Source organism: Coccinella septempunctata, chromosome 5, assembly GCF_907165205.1.
Source record: "Coccinella septempunctata chromosome 5, icCocSept1.1, whole genome shotgun sequence".
Taxonomy (NCBI): domain Eukaryota; kingdom Metazoa; phylum Arthropoda; class Insecta; order Coleoptera; family Coccinellidae; genus Coccinella; species Coccinella septempunctata.
Window position 1 is genome coordinate 25,234,185 of NC_058193.1, and position 14,793 is coordinate 25,248,977.

At 35.0% G+C, this 14,793-nt stretch overlaps 1 protein-coding gene across 4 annotated transcripts in view; it reads right to left on the reverse strand.

Moving 5' to 3' along the window:
• The window catches only part of LOC123313081, a 52,695-nt gene that overhangs the window by 1,556 nt on the left and 36,346 nt on the right, over window positions 1–14,793 (reverse strand). For 2 of the 4 annotated variants that reach the window (XM_044897779.1, XM_044897778.1), the window contains 14 exons: window positions 13,822–14,136; window positions 12,589–12,741; window positions 11,222–11,320; window positions 10,941–11,156; window positions 10,039–10,188; window positions 9,838–9,983; window positions 9,177–9,386; window positions 8,243–8,470; window positions 6,890–6,967; window positions 6,072–6,252; window positions 4,094–4,240; window positions 3,823–4,031; window positions 3,058–3,398; window positions 2,433–2,659 (listed from right to left, as the gene is read on the reverse strand). In XM_044897779.1, the coding sequence (XP_044753714.1) occupies window positions 2,433–2,659; window positions 3,058–3,398; window positions 3,823–4,031; window positions 4,094–4,240; window positions 6,072–6,252; window positions 6,890–6,967; window positions 8,243–8,470; window positions 9,177–9,386; window positions 9,838–9,983; window positions 10,039–10,188; window positions 10,941–11,156; window positions 11,222–11,320; window positions 12,589–12,741; window positions 13,822–14,136 (2,700 nt within the window). Of the gene's footprint in view, window positions 1–2,199; window positions 2,328–2,432; window positions 2,660–3,057; window positions 3,399–3,822; window positions 4,032–4,093; window positions 4,241–6,071; window positions 6,253–6,889; window positions 6,968–8,242; window positions 8,471–9,176; window positions 9,387–9,837; window positions 9,984–10,038; window positions 10,189–10,940; window positions 11,157–11,221; window positions 11,321–12,588; window positions 12,742–13,821; window positions 14,137–14,793 lie in introns of those variants that run through there. The other 2 variants (XM_044897780.1, XM_044897781.1) reach the window with 2 other exon arrangements.

Genomic DNA, 14,793 nt, shown 5'->3' on the forward strand with positions numbered 1-14,793 from the left:
CTATGCTTGATGGACAATATATACGGCTGTCCCACATACATTACGAAATGAAAATTGAACCAAAATGTGAAATTTAATAAAGAAATACAAATATGTAGAATATAAACATAAAAATATTTGAAAAATCAGAAATAAGACTATGTTCATTATTGAAACAAGAAAGAACAAGTATACGCAGAGTCCTGCAACCGTGGTGGAGTTTTCCATATCAGACAAGCGAAATATATACCTATATTAAACTTTTTCACTAAAAAAACACTTTAATTCGAAAGTTTACAGGGTTGTCTCACGCAAAGTGTCTATTGGACGTATCTAAGAAACCGAATGAGATTATTTCCTGAAAATTTGTGGATCGATTTATGAATATACATACACTGTAAGTATACAGGTTGGTTCAAAAGTCTGGAAACGCTGAGTTTATTTCGCACACGGGTGGAAAATCGCAATTCTGATACTTGGGTTTTTAGTAATTTCGCCTGAGGATTCAGACGCCCCTGGATTTTGAAGGAAAAACGCTGTATATAGGGCCCAAAAATGGATGAAAAATAATTTTGGTGTTAACTAATTCGGAAGTAAAATTTCCCGCTGAATCCGAATCTGCAATAATGAAGATGGGTTTTCCTTCGAAAGATGATATAGGAACTTTCAAATACACTGCTCCACTTGATTTAGGGATATTGACTAAAATTGCAAAAAAAAAAGTTGAAATAAGATTTTTGTGATGAAAATTCATATTAATATGATTTCAACATGCAAATTAATTTTAGGTAGGTCTTCAGCGTATACAGGGTGGTTAAGAAAAATCGAGTAAAATAACGAAATTTTATTCCCAGAGAAATCAAGCATTTTAAGACTATCAATACAATGTATGGCCTTCACGGGCATCAATAAAAGCTTGACATCGTCTTTGCATACTACACACGAGGTTGTTGAACATTTCTTGAGGAATTTGGTTCCATAAACGGGGCAGAAGCTCACTCAGATCATTTAAGGATTCTGGGGTGGGTTGATGATTATCTAATCCTTTTTGGAGCATATCGCATGCATCTTCTATGCAATTCAAATCTGGTGAGTGCGGAGGTATTGGTAAATGTGGAATACCAAGCTCCTCGCGCGCATTCTCAAATATGGCTGCACGATGCGGTCTAGCGTTATCATCTAGCTAGAAATTGGAAAGTTTCACCAATAGCAGCGTGGAAATTTGGCACAACATTGTCAATGACAAGCTCCCTACAGTGTAAGGCGGTAATAATCCCAGGACAAATGTGTAGATCTGTTGAAACATATCCCGGCCCATACCATAACACTACCCCCTCGGAATGGATGGACTTCTTGGACATAGCGACGATTACGGGGTAATCGTGGGATTGTCCATACCCTTATTCTTCGAGAATCTGAAAATCGTCCATATCTGGATTCATCAGTGAGAAGAACACTACGCCATTGATCGTTCCAATTGATACGTTGCCTTGCCCATTCCAGTCTCTGACGCTTATGGTCACATGTTAATGGAACTCCTCTTAATGGACATCTAGAACCTAGATTCACCTCTCTCAAACGTCGTCTGATGGTTTCGACGGAAACTTGGACCCCATCTGCATTTTGAAGAGTATTCCGTAGCATTCTACACTTAGATGTAGGGTTTCTTCTCGCCGAAACGGTCTTTCCTACACGGAACCTGTCTCCCTGTACCTATTCTAAAGTCGAGATATCACACTTTGGCTGATTTGGAGCCTTTCCGCTACAACAACCTGAGTTAGGCCACCCTGTAGCATTCCGATAGCCTCAGTGTTTGTTAATTTACGTCTTGGCATTTTCAGAAAACTCGTTTCAAATCGACGCCGCTGATAAACTGACTTCATTTCAAAATAAGAACATTCAAAGAACCATACTTCAGAAAAAAGGCGACCAGATTGACGAAATGTCTCATACTGATTTTTATTGGATCGATTCAAGTTTTTATTGAGTTTCAAATGATTTTACAGCGATTTATTCATACTTTTAAAAACGATTGAATACGATATCCCTAACTCTTGTGGAGCAGTATATTTAAAATTAGTAGATGTAGTGACCAGCGCATGCATAATTTTGCAACAGACTCATAATAACATTGAAATTTATGTTTCAACAAAATGAGATTGAATATGGACGGTGTACCCTTCCTATCCAACTCACAGTCCTTGACATTCTCAGAATACTCCCACTTAAATTCATACTCTGGGGATTGATTGTTTGCTCAAAAAATCAAGTGTGCTGTGTCAGAGGTGAAGTCATCAGTAAAATTGTCTTCCGCTACGATTCTTCTTGATGAGTGTTAAGTGAGAACCCTAAATATTTGCACAACAGATGAAAAAATTTAGTCAAAATAGCATTTTTCAATTCAGGGATAATCGAGCAAATAATTCAGATGATTAGGTAGTGTAGGTACTTACATCAACTTCCTTCTTCAAGTAGCCCAAACTACTCTTCTCGATTGTATATCGAACAGCGTTGAATATATTGAAATTTGCATTGTAAAGCAGAAATTCAACGAAAATACTTCTGGTCATCATATCTATCCAACCACATTCCCGTAAGTATGCGTAGTTAACCAGAGAATTTTTCATACCGCGACCTAAAAAAGCCACATACCCTCCACCAGGATATATTCCGAGTTTTCCTGAAATAGTTGATACAGCGCCTTAAACGAAACTTCTCTTGGAACAATGAAAATTTGATTTTTAATTTATTGAGAACGAAATGGTTATAGACACAAAACATGCATTTCCGACACATATGGACAAAAGAAATTCATGATAAAACAGAAACCGTTTCTAAAATCGTTATAAATTAACGTAATTGGGAATAATATACAGGGTGGTCGATCTCCGGATTTAAAATGAAAATATGAAGAATCGCTAGTACCTGTCAATTTCTCATTCAAGGGGAAACAATGTTTCCGCTTTTTTCAATCTCGTAACTTCAACACCTTAACGGGGGTGAGAATAACCCTTTGATTTTGAATGGGGATGAGGAGCCTCATAAGGATATTGCTGTCATTAACATATTTTAACTCACCAATGTAGGCTGATGAACCGGTTTCGTTACTTGGTGAAAATCGCCAAATATTCTTCATTCTTCCTTCTGTAGGGGGATCTTCTGCCTCATTCCATTCTTCGCCGAAATCCTCCTGTGTTTGACTTCGAAAATAATCAGCTACACAAGTCAGATTGAGAAAACTCATTGGTTCCGGCACATAGCAACTATGACGTTGAGATCGGTGCTGTCGTATGCGGACCACACCTAGCATTTTATTGGCGTAATCAACAGTCATACCCGGATCTCTGACAGCATAGGTCCCATACCATATTTTAGATTGGGTAGCTTCTATTAATGTTTTTTGTACGTATTTATCGAAACTGAAAATGTTTTGAAAATTATACAAATCGACAAAGAAAAGAACAGCTCAAGGTCGCTGTTTAGGAGGATTTGAAGTTAATATAACAATTCACTCTAGAGGTCGTATTATTAAAAAAGAGGAATTTGCCAGATGTCGCTACGGTGTAATTATACATCATATACGCTACTGACATCGAATAAAAGGAGCCGGCAATTCATTCCAGTTATGTTGACGAAGGAGTTGTGTTGCTCTACGAAATTGAATTTCTGGTAATACTTTGTACGATGGTAATTTCATAGTTCGATTTAGATCGTAACATTTGTTGATTTAATTATTGGCGGTTGTTATGCATCTGAATTAATTTCTTTTATAAATATGAACGTTGAATCCGAACAACATGTAGTTACTCGTATATATGGCCGATGAGAAAAGGTTCAACTTACGTTGCCGGGGAAACAACTTTATCAAATGGAAATGTCCTTGTTGCAAAGCCAGCAACAAGATTTTTAACTTGCTGGTTGCTATAAACACTTCGGTAATCTCTACTCGCCAAAATAACCATATACATTAGGCTTATGTATATGAGAAACATGATCAGATCGTGCACTAATTCCTTCACTTCATATCGTATTTTTTCTGTATGCCATAAAATCTGAGTAAAAAATGTATGTGTGAGTCAACAAACTATTTCTTCATCGCATTGTAATATTTTACCCTGAGAGCTGTTCCATGCAAAGGGGTGTATAAATGTTCCAAGAACGGCCTTAGCAGATATTTCCCGAACACTCTGTATAATATCATTCGTTGTTTTTCTATATCTTCAAGTACGATTCGGAGAGATTTTTGTAGATAGTGAGTTATCTGTGGAAATGATGAGCACAAATTGATCAAAATATGAATAATATTTCTATCAATATCAGTTCCTCCAAGAATCAAAATGAAATAATAGGTATGACTGATTTGAATCGAAACATTTCTTAATTTCAAAGAATCTCCATTCGTATAATTCGAAAAGACTACAGTTAAAGAGTTAAAAATGTGCTTTGCTTAAGGCTTCAAGTTAGACAAAAAAACGAATCAATAGGCTCAAAATACAGGAATACAGCCACCAAAAATATGGAAAAAAAAGAAGGAAAATAATAGAAAAAAAGGGTGAAATAAAAACAAAGTACAAATATGGGTACAAAGTCCCAAAGTGACGACCTAACAATTCACCAAGCATAAAAAACAGTGTAAGGCCCTCTACTATTGTCAAATTCTTCGCCAAAAAGAGAAAATTTTTGACTGCCTTTCATTCACATCCCATACAACAAGAAGTAATTGAAAAAAAATTACTCTGTGCCAGTGGCATATAGGCGAAGGATAATACTTTGCATCTCTGGGTGTAGAGGGTGGGCAAATTTCGATGTTTTAGCACTACAGTTTTTAAACCAGAGGAGATCTGATACCCCATTCTCGTTCTCTTTTTCTGAGAAACTAACAATAGTAGTAGTCATTTTTTGCCACTTCCTTTTGTTTTCGAGTTATAAGCAAAAATTGGAAAAATGGCGATATCGAAATAAATTTATATCTCCGCTAATACTGATCATAGAGCTCTGAAACTGGAACATTATACAGGCACTTTTTTACGTAGAATCCAGTGGCGTGCTCGCCTTTTTAGCAGGATTTTTCATTACGAAGCTATGACCCAAAGTTATGTTTTTTTAAATGGGAACACTAAATTTCTGTGAAATTTTTTGAAAGCTTAATTTTTACTGATTCAAAAATATATAACATCATATGGTTTGTATCAATTTAAATAATAGAAAATGGTCAAAAACCTTTTTTCTCAATATTTCTATGGTTTCAACTTTTGAGGAGCATAGAAAAATATAGCATCGTATGATTACCACAGTCTCCTTCTATAAGTCCTTTCATTATTATGAAAATTTATGAAATATATCTTGATTCAACTTTTGTGAAAATTGGTAAAAAGCATAGAAAGAATGACATTGCCGGAAGGAGACTGCTTTTGTAATAGGAAACTCTATTTTTCTGTGCTTGTCAAAAGTTGAAACCATAGAAATATTGGAAAAAAGTGTTTTTGACCATTTTCTATTATTTATATTGATACAAACTATATGATGTTATATATATATATAATGTGCAATTTTCAAAAAATTGCACAGAAATCTAATGTTCCTATTTAAGAAAACATAACTTTGGGTCATGGCTTCGTTATTAAAAATCCTGCTAAAAAGGCGAGCACGCCACTGGGTTCTACGTAAAAAAGTGCCCGTATAATGTTTCAGTTTCAGAGCTCTATAATCAGTATTAGCGGAGATATAAATTTATTTCGATATCGCCATTTTTCCAATTTTTGCATATAACTCGAAAACAAAAGTAAGTGGCCAAAAATGACTACTACTATTGTTAGTTTCTCAGAAAAAGAAAACGAGAATGGGGTATCAGATTTTGTCTATCTCCTCTGGTTTAAAAACTGTAGTGCTAAAACATCGAAATTTGCCCACCCTGTACATCCAATATCATCAAAGTAATGTCGAAGATACCTTGTCAAACTTGGCCAATTTTTTTGGTGTCCCACTCAATTCGTTGCTGAGTTTTTTGTTTCTTTTATATTTAAATATTCTGCGTGTCATGTGTTTTTGATACAAGCTCAAGTCTTCATTAAGGCTAACCAAATTTAAGTTACCTCCATATCGCCATGTATAAGTCCTATGCAGCTGCTACCAATTGTATCCACCACGAAAATGTAAAATATCATTCCAATGAGGACTTCAGTGAGCAGTATCAGTGATTTGACGTGTGGAATCCATACTCCAAGTATTATTATGAAGCTTATGTTGAAAATGATCAAAATAATCGTGATCAACCTGAAAATATTTAAGGAACAGAAAAAGGTGACAGCACTAGTTATTCACTATGGAAAATAATTATCTCCAAATTGTTATCGTCTCAATCATCTATATGACGTTATTTGTAGATATTACTATTGGCGAATTGCTGCTTCATTCCTGACTATATCAGGCGAAAAATTTATGATTTTTTATGTTGTATTCATCTATTTGTTATGCATGTGAAGGTTTTTGAGCTATACCTAGTTAGAATTAATGATGAATATGAAGGTAAAAACGACAAGCATCATTCAAATTCACCGAAAAGGCAGAAGTAACTGCAAAATGTAGAAGGTGATACCTTATTTCCACTTTTTACCCATTTAGTCGCTAAAAATTACTACTCTTTGAATACGACGAACTGCCTGAGTGAATTGATTACACGATACTACGATACAAGCAGGAAAAGGCCGTAAACACATTGTTCAAATATAATTTTACGAGATGAGAACGCTTATAAGCTTTGAAGGCAGAATGTGTCCCTTTGTGAACTTTTTAAAAAATGTGCAAAGTGTAAGTTGACTTAAATACGACTCTCAATATTGTAGAAATTTTTTTGATGACTTCTAGTAATTGAAGGGCTCCAAAATAGTACTTTTTTATTTCGCATACTTACCAACAAATGACGGAGAAAATCACAGGTTTCCTGGATTTTTGTAGAAGAGGATAATAGGGTTTCTCTACTTGCGAAGTTCTAGAATACAGAATAATTATTATACTCAGGATCTCCAGACTCTAACACGTCACTCAACTAGGAAAATAATTTCAGATGCCTATAACAACACTGCTCAACGATTGATAGAGAAAACGTATTAATTTTTCTCTTTATTCTTTGCTGTTGTTATACATGTGATAAACTGGGATATTTCAAGTTGTTTTTGTGATAACCTTACCTACAGAAATGAATTGCATCGATCTGGGCAGAAATGCCTATAAAACTGTCCTTCCTTATACAACCGATTAACAATCTGCAGCAGCTTTCTTACGCTTTACTAGATATTTGGACCGATTAGTCCCAAAATTTTATAAATTGTCTCATCGAAAGTATTCCCCGAAAAGTAGAATGCTTGAGACGACCCATCGGGGATCAACCAAAATTACTAGTTTTACGGAAACTTTCAATTTTTTTTCATTTAATTTTCTTTCTTTATTCAAACCTAGAATTTCTCATATTTCCAAAAAAAAAAATTTTTTTTATGAGACAAGGATATCAAAGAAACCTATTCTGACCAAAATTAATTTTGATGCGAATCTTCCTTATAAATTGATGAAAGGGATTACATATCCCTATCAATTATTCAGCAGTTTATACAGGGAGAGTATTTGACTCGTACAAATATTATAACAATAGATTCTTGGGGTCAAATGATACACTTTTTTCCTAACCATTTTTTCCGAATCGGCTCGGTTTAAAAGATTAAGGCTGTCGAATAGCCATAATTAGGCTTGCCATGAAATTGAAATTCCCTATGGTGACAACAGAAGCACTATATGGTCACTCATGGTATTTCTATAATTTTCGAGATTTTGCTTTGAAAATAAGGCCATCGAGCGAAAGTAGTAATTTTTCTTCAGATATGTGTTAAACACACATTTCTTTTTCGATAGAAAATAAGACCCTGAATTTTGAAGGGAGTTGCGTTGCACTGCAACCTCAAGATATACTTTGCTCTCCCCCCTCATAGGAGCAGTTCAATAAGAGTTCTGAATTCTCTCCTTTTCAATAACTTTTGGCATTTTTGATATAAAAATACTAATTAATATTAGTTGTGGCAATGTCTTTATGATATTAGTTGCATCTCATGAGTGCCAACCTTACTCAGTTCAAGTTACAGAAGCTTGAGAAAATGATTTCATGGCGAACCGAGTGCTTTCATAAAAAGGAAGGGAGTATATAATGTATGTTGGTTGTTTTCAATTAAAACTAAAATGTATTCGAAATGATAAAGAGTCATGGGAAAATACTCACATAAAAAAGTATTTAATCGGAATATGATAAAACGCTGTTGTTATACATCCTCCAATGCCATTTATCATATTCCCGACATTAATAGTATATGTGCAGGATTTCATTATGCTGTCAGTCGGATTTTCAAGCGGAAAACCGTCTATAACTATACACCATATGGCTATAGAAGTAAAAGTGCAAAGCATTGTACTTAGTCTCTTGATGTATGATAAAGATTCGTCTGTTTGCCTGAAAAAAATGTGTACAATTACAAGTATATTCGAATCACTCTACATAAATATTGAAATTTTATCCCTAAAAAAAATGTAGGTACTTTAGAAAAAAGCAGAAATTATGTCATGAGATAAATACTCAAGGAACATTTTGTATGGCTTTATTCTGGCTATTATATTCACATTATATGTGAATAATTTTTATTTGGGGATTATTATTATTAAATAGAAATATTTCAACCTTAGAAATCCGAGCTCAAAATATGAAAATATAACATAAACCACCTCGATGAATATATGTTTTCTGTCTGAGTAACATGTTTTATTTGAAAATTATATGTTGCCCCTCAATTTAAAACTCTTCCAATTATTATTATAAAATTTAGCAAGAAATGTAGGTACTGCTGACCTTACTGAATTTTGTCAACTAAACATGTGAAAATAAAGCACAGTGTTATTATTATTAAAAAGAACTGCAACCGAAATTTTTTTCCCCCCACGCTGCCGGTAGTTCTATTTTTCATCGCGGTATCAAACTTTATATAGTTTTGGAAATAATGAACCACCATTTATATATTAAAACCCAAAAAAAATTATTTATTGTGGAGTACCAAAAGGTTTACAATACTTGTTTTTTCAATGACTATATGTACTTCAATTTTCTTACGCCGTTTTATTAACTTTTTCTCGAACCCAAAGAATCTCCGTAAAAAATCCATTACCTTAGGCTGAAGTTGAACATCTGGAATGTTGGAAGACATTTCTTGAAAATATAGTGGATGACCCCGATAGAAGTTCGATCCTTCTTTTCATCAATAGAAAAGGATCTCAGGTATACCCTTGGTTTTGGATATATTGTAAATGCCTGCTTAATTTTGAAGCGATACCACATCTTATGTTGAAGATCAAACACTGCAATGTTGCTGCAATTCCTAAATGCATACAATATTATAATACATATTCGCTTCACATTGATAAAAATAATAACGGAAATTTTTTTACGAATAAGTGATAACAGATAAAAAAAGAAGAAGGCCCCTTTAAGTTGGGCAACTTTTCTGCGACCATTACCAGTAATCAGTCATTGTGAGTGTTGACTAATAAGAGTTATTTGATCAACTAGGTTATTAATGACAGCGATTAATGATTGAGATCTACGACAATAATTAATGGGAATAGTGGGACTCTCAAAAGCCATTGGTAAGAGGGAAAAAATATCACTGGAATGCAGAAATTTGGGAATAAGGAACGTCAAAAAATTTGACCATTACATCCAAACTAACAGTGAATTGGAATCTTCCACTGTTATTTTACTTTTGAGAATGGTGAACTTTTTTGAAGAAGCCATATCTTCCCAATTGAAAAAAAAAACACCTTACGAACCAAGATGGATCGGACCCCACTCCGTCTATCCAAAGTTCTACTTCTGTTATCGGCCCTAGATTTTTCCGTGTGGCCAGAATGAACCAGTTTTCTTCACGCCTCTGCAATAAAAGCATCAGTGGGTCTGGGTAGTTGAGTACATGTGGCTGAAACAGGAGCAGCTTGGTGCTGTGGTATGGAAAAAAAGCGACCAAAACATACCTCGCTGCTACCTTTTAGTCCTTTCAATCTGATCATGACATTAGAGGTTGTTCCAGATCCCAATCGAAATGAAGTGTTTATAATGATTAGATATCCGAATCTGTCGTCACGTACCACATCGCTTAGGAAATAAATAGCTTTCATAACGTTCTAAAAAGCCAAAAACATTACCGACTCTTGTAGATGAAGAGAGAGAGAGAGAGAAAATTTATTGCTATAGCAAATGGCTAACGACTTGCGTCTTACTGCCATAGTATTAGGTACATTTCATTGTATATTACAATTCATTCTGAATCTTAATACAATTATACACTGTTTAGTAAAAAAAAAAAAAAAAATTCATATATTATATGCATATAAACTACAGCCGACGATGGCTGTCATTTGAAATCTTTAATTGTCTCTTGGGAAACATAGAGAATTTCTGTTTTCCAATGTGAATAAACACTGGCACAGAGTACTTTCGATCCCTTCTTGTAGTACAGGGTGTGAAACTGAAAGAGCCAAAAATTTCCAATTTTGGAATAGAAGAGAGAGTATAGAATGTTCTGAGTTCTTGACCTACTAATTCACCCAGCATCGAAAATGACTTTGAAAGGCCTTCTACGATTTTTGGCTTTCTTACACTCACACCCTGTAACAAAAGAAGGTACAGTGACATAGAGAAAAATGTTTTGTATATCAGGGTGAAAATCCACCAAACTAATGTCGAAGTTGTACCTAGTAAAATTCGGGCAATTGTTCTGATTTGATCTTTATTTGCTAGCTTAGTTGATAGTCGTATTGAAGAGTCTTGAATATTGCCTACAAATTATATCACCTTCATGGATATAGGCCTCATTATTCAGAAGTTGATTTGGAATACTCCCATCAAGAAAAATCACTGAATACAAATTACTTACATCTTTTTCCAAGACAACAAAGCAAATCGCTATGGAATATAACAGGAACACCAATCCAACAGCAATGCACATATCGTAGCACTGTTGCTCCTCCAGGTCTACAGGTAGAGGTATATAGTCTTGCCACTTCTTGATAGGAATATTTTTGACTGAAGTTGTAATTGTCGACAAAGTTTCACAAGAGCAGATAACAACCATATTTTCCAGGAACTTAGCCTGTGTATTCAAATATAAATAATGAATATGAATAGATATTACTGAGAGTGAATCGAATTTCTGACCCTGCATCCTGGGATCCATCTTTTTTGTTTGTTTGCCCATTTCACACATGTGACGGCATATGCGTACATTCCAAATTCGAACACTTCATCCTTGCGCAGCTAGTATAAAATAATGAAAATAATATAATGCTTATTTCAACTATAGATGGAAAATACTGAGAAAATTCAGAAATATTCAGAAAGTTTCCAACTGCAAGAGAATCATCAGATGGAAATATCACTTCATTATTTCTCATTGTCTATTTAAATACTATCACATATTCATACTATTTGACGAATTCCAAACTTAAGACAGCTCGCATTATGTCTTTAAAATATGATTGGTCTAACTACTTTGGTATGGTGTATTCAACGATCGTGGATACGGACAATTTGATAGTTTTATTCTGTCTTTGTGGAAAAACTTGGCTGGCAGTATGCCACGGTGATAAGACGCAAACCATCCCAAAACAAACTTGAGAAACTCCAGAGAACGGCATGCCTCATGATTTCAGGGACTCCAACAGCATATATGGAAAGGCTATTAGACTCCCTTCCCCTTCACATTCTTGTACATGGAGAGGCGAGACTAGCAACTCATAGGTTCTACAATTTCACCGTGAACGATCCAGACACATTTATTTTCATGCCCAATCAGCTCTCAGCCCAACTGGAGGCTGACGAGGTGCTGAGCACGAGAACTGACCTGGTTATCTCAAGAACCAACACGGACGGAAGCTTCAGTGCTCTGCTTCCCAGCAGAGAGGACAAGGAACTCTATTTACAAAGACCTTGTTGGTTTACTGATGGCATCAGAAGTAAACATGGATTTGGAGTCGGAGTCTAAAGTCGTAGATCGCTGACCGAGCACAGTGTTAGCAAAGAGGAACTTCTCTTTGGTCTGGGCAGGTTAGCGACAGCATTTCAGACGTATATCTTTGCCTTTAACCTATGCGCCAATGATTTGCTTGACTCGAATGCAGATCTAACCTCTTCAAATTCACAAGACACAACAGACCTCAAATTATTTGGGTACCTGGACACTCAGGCTGTGGAGGTAACGATGATCTGTCCAGAAAAGGTACAACCTCAGTGTTTATCGGCCCATAACCAACTCTATTTTTCGACCTATTATCGTTGTCTATGTGTGTTTCAGACGAACAGCTTCAAATGTGCTGGAATGGTTGCTTCATTTGAAACTGAACTCAGAATTACGGGTTTGGATTATTGCTTATGGTTTCAACGATTGCCTACATGAATACCTACTCATATTCCTTTGTTTGAAAGAATACTGAATTTCAGGAATACTTCGATGAAAATCATGAGTCAAAATTTCCTCTTTATTTTTCAAGAACTATCTGAGTATATCCGCTAAAGATAATACATACCTCATTTAAAGGACTCGCCATTACAGCCAGTAAACGAAAAGTATCATAATCATACACTTCTTCATTCAGATAGTAGTTGAATTCGTCGGTAATCATTTGCATGTCTCCTTTGAAATCAGACAATGTTGGCAACTTGAAGGTTGTGCATACCACCTGAAAATTTTGAAGAAAACTATGATATTCATCATCTTGAATAGGATTATGGATAAATAACTGACCCCAATTCCTTCAAGAGAAACACTTAACAGAAAAAATGGCGTATAAAAGAAAAATCAACATAAATGTTCAATATCGCATACTTCTATCTAGTTTTCCTCCATAGACATAAAGTGTTCACAACTATGTTAATTTATAATATCATAATGAGTTTTTTCCGTATATCTTTTATATTTTGTAACTATACAGGCTGAGTCTTCGACTCTTACAAATATACTAACAGAAAATTCTTTAGACTAAATGAAACACTTTTCTTCTTCACCAGTTTTTCCAAATCCGCTCAGTTTAAAAGAGACAGGCTGTTGAAAATCATGAAAAATGTTATTTTACATAAGTTCTATCTCACAAACGGTAAATTTCGGAATATAGTTTTTCATTTATTCAATTAATCTTCCTCGAACACAAGATATTACCCACGTCTTCCAGTTTTCTCATTATGACCATTACGTACCATTAAAATACTAAAAATTCAAAGAACCTAACTCTTGAAACTGAGTTGGACGCTTTCTAATGAATATTTGAACATTTTGTAAAATTAAAGTATTTCTTCATATTTTCTCGTACCTATAATTCGCCGTTTTCGAGTAATTTGATATTCAAAAATAAAAAATATCTGGAAAATTGGGTACTTTGGCTGAATTCAACTCTGTTTGAAAGATCCACTACTGTGTATAGTATCATAGATTTAGTTTGTTATTCTGAAGGGAATTTTGTCTTTCTAGGGTTGGCATAGCTCATTATAAAAACTTAAAATGGCTATCGTCCAGTTGCAGGAAAGTCCATTAAAATTTAATACTTCATTAAAATCTCAATCCTCCATTTTCGCCTTCAAAAATGACAGTTTTAAATTTTGATAGGGCATCAAATCTTAATGGACTTTCCTGCAACTGGGCCTAAATCTTTTTATTAGGGCCGAATCGAAAAAAATGCATAAAAATAGTGTTTCTTTTGACCTCAAGAATCTACCAGTTATCAATTCTTCTTTACTCGGGGACAAGGAGAAAAATTGTAACTCACGTTGAGCAGCAAGTCTTCATCTATGTCCGGAAATTCAACAGCCAAAGAATATCCAGCTTCCAACGGTATCACGTATATAGCCAATTGCTCTTCACCGGGTTCTTCGGGATCTCTCGAGAGCTGTGTCATTCTTATAGGGGATATCAAGAGAGGATGTCTGATTTGAGGTTTCCTTTTCAATGAAAATTTTATTTCGAAGGGTTTATGGAATTGGGATATTATTGTTTTGCCATATTTTATGGTGATGATGAGAATGTCGCTGACTATTTCAATGGCATCTTGCCACCAGAAAATATCATCTGAGGTAGCACACATCTGAAATTAATTCATAAAATTTTTAAGGCCAGGTATTGAGTGGCCATGGAAAAGTTCAAGGAAAATTCGGACTATATGAACCTTAGAACATAGAATATTCTTACTAGTTGACTTAATAATACTCCATTCACTTTTATTTTAGCAGTCGGTTGGCCATGGAAATTTGACACATTTTACTCTGTATAGGGAACTCTAACGATTTGTCAAAATCAGCTAAGCGATCGTTGCCGTGGGGCACACAAGCTTTTCCCTCCATTGATTCGCATGCTGTTTTGGTCGAGTATTGTATGTTGTGCCTGTTCTTAGAAAAAATGTTCTTCCCGGCGTTTGATTAGAGTGATTAAACAATAAATTTCTCAGAAATGCTTCTTTACAGTGATAATAAAAAGCTTTGTGTGCCCCACGACAACGAACGCTCAGCTGAGTTTGACAAATCGTTAGAGTTCCCTATAGTACAAAAATGTGGGGTTATGACGCTTGTCAAAACATTTTTGGGTTTTAAATCAACGCTATGTTGCCCGTTCTACGTAAAAGTTTCTGTTATTACGTATTTTATCACAATGTCGAATCTCTTTGGAAAATATGTGACGAAAATAATTGAATTTTATGCAAACTTACAAACTGATTGAAGGCATACCAAACCCAGTTATTTGCATG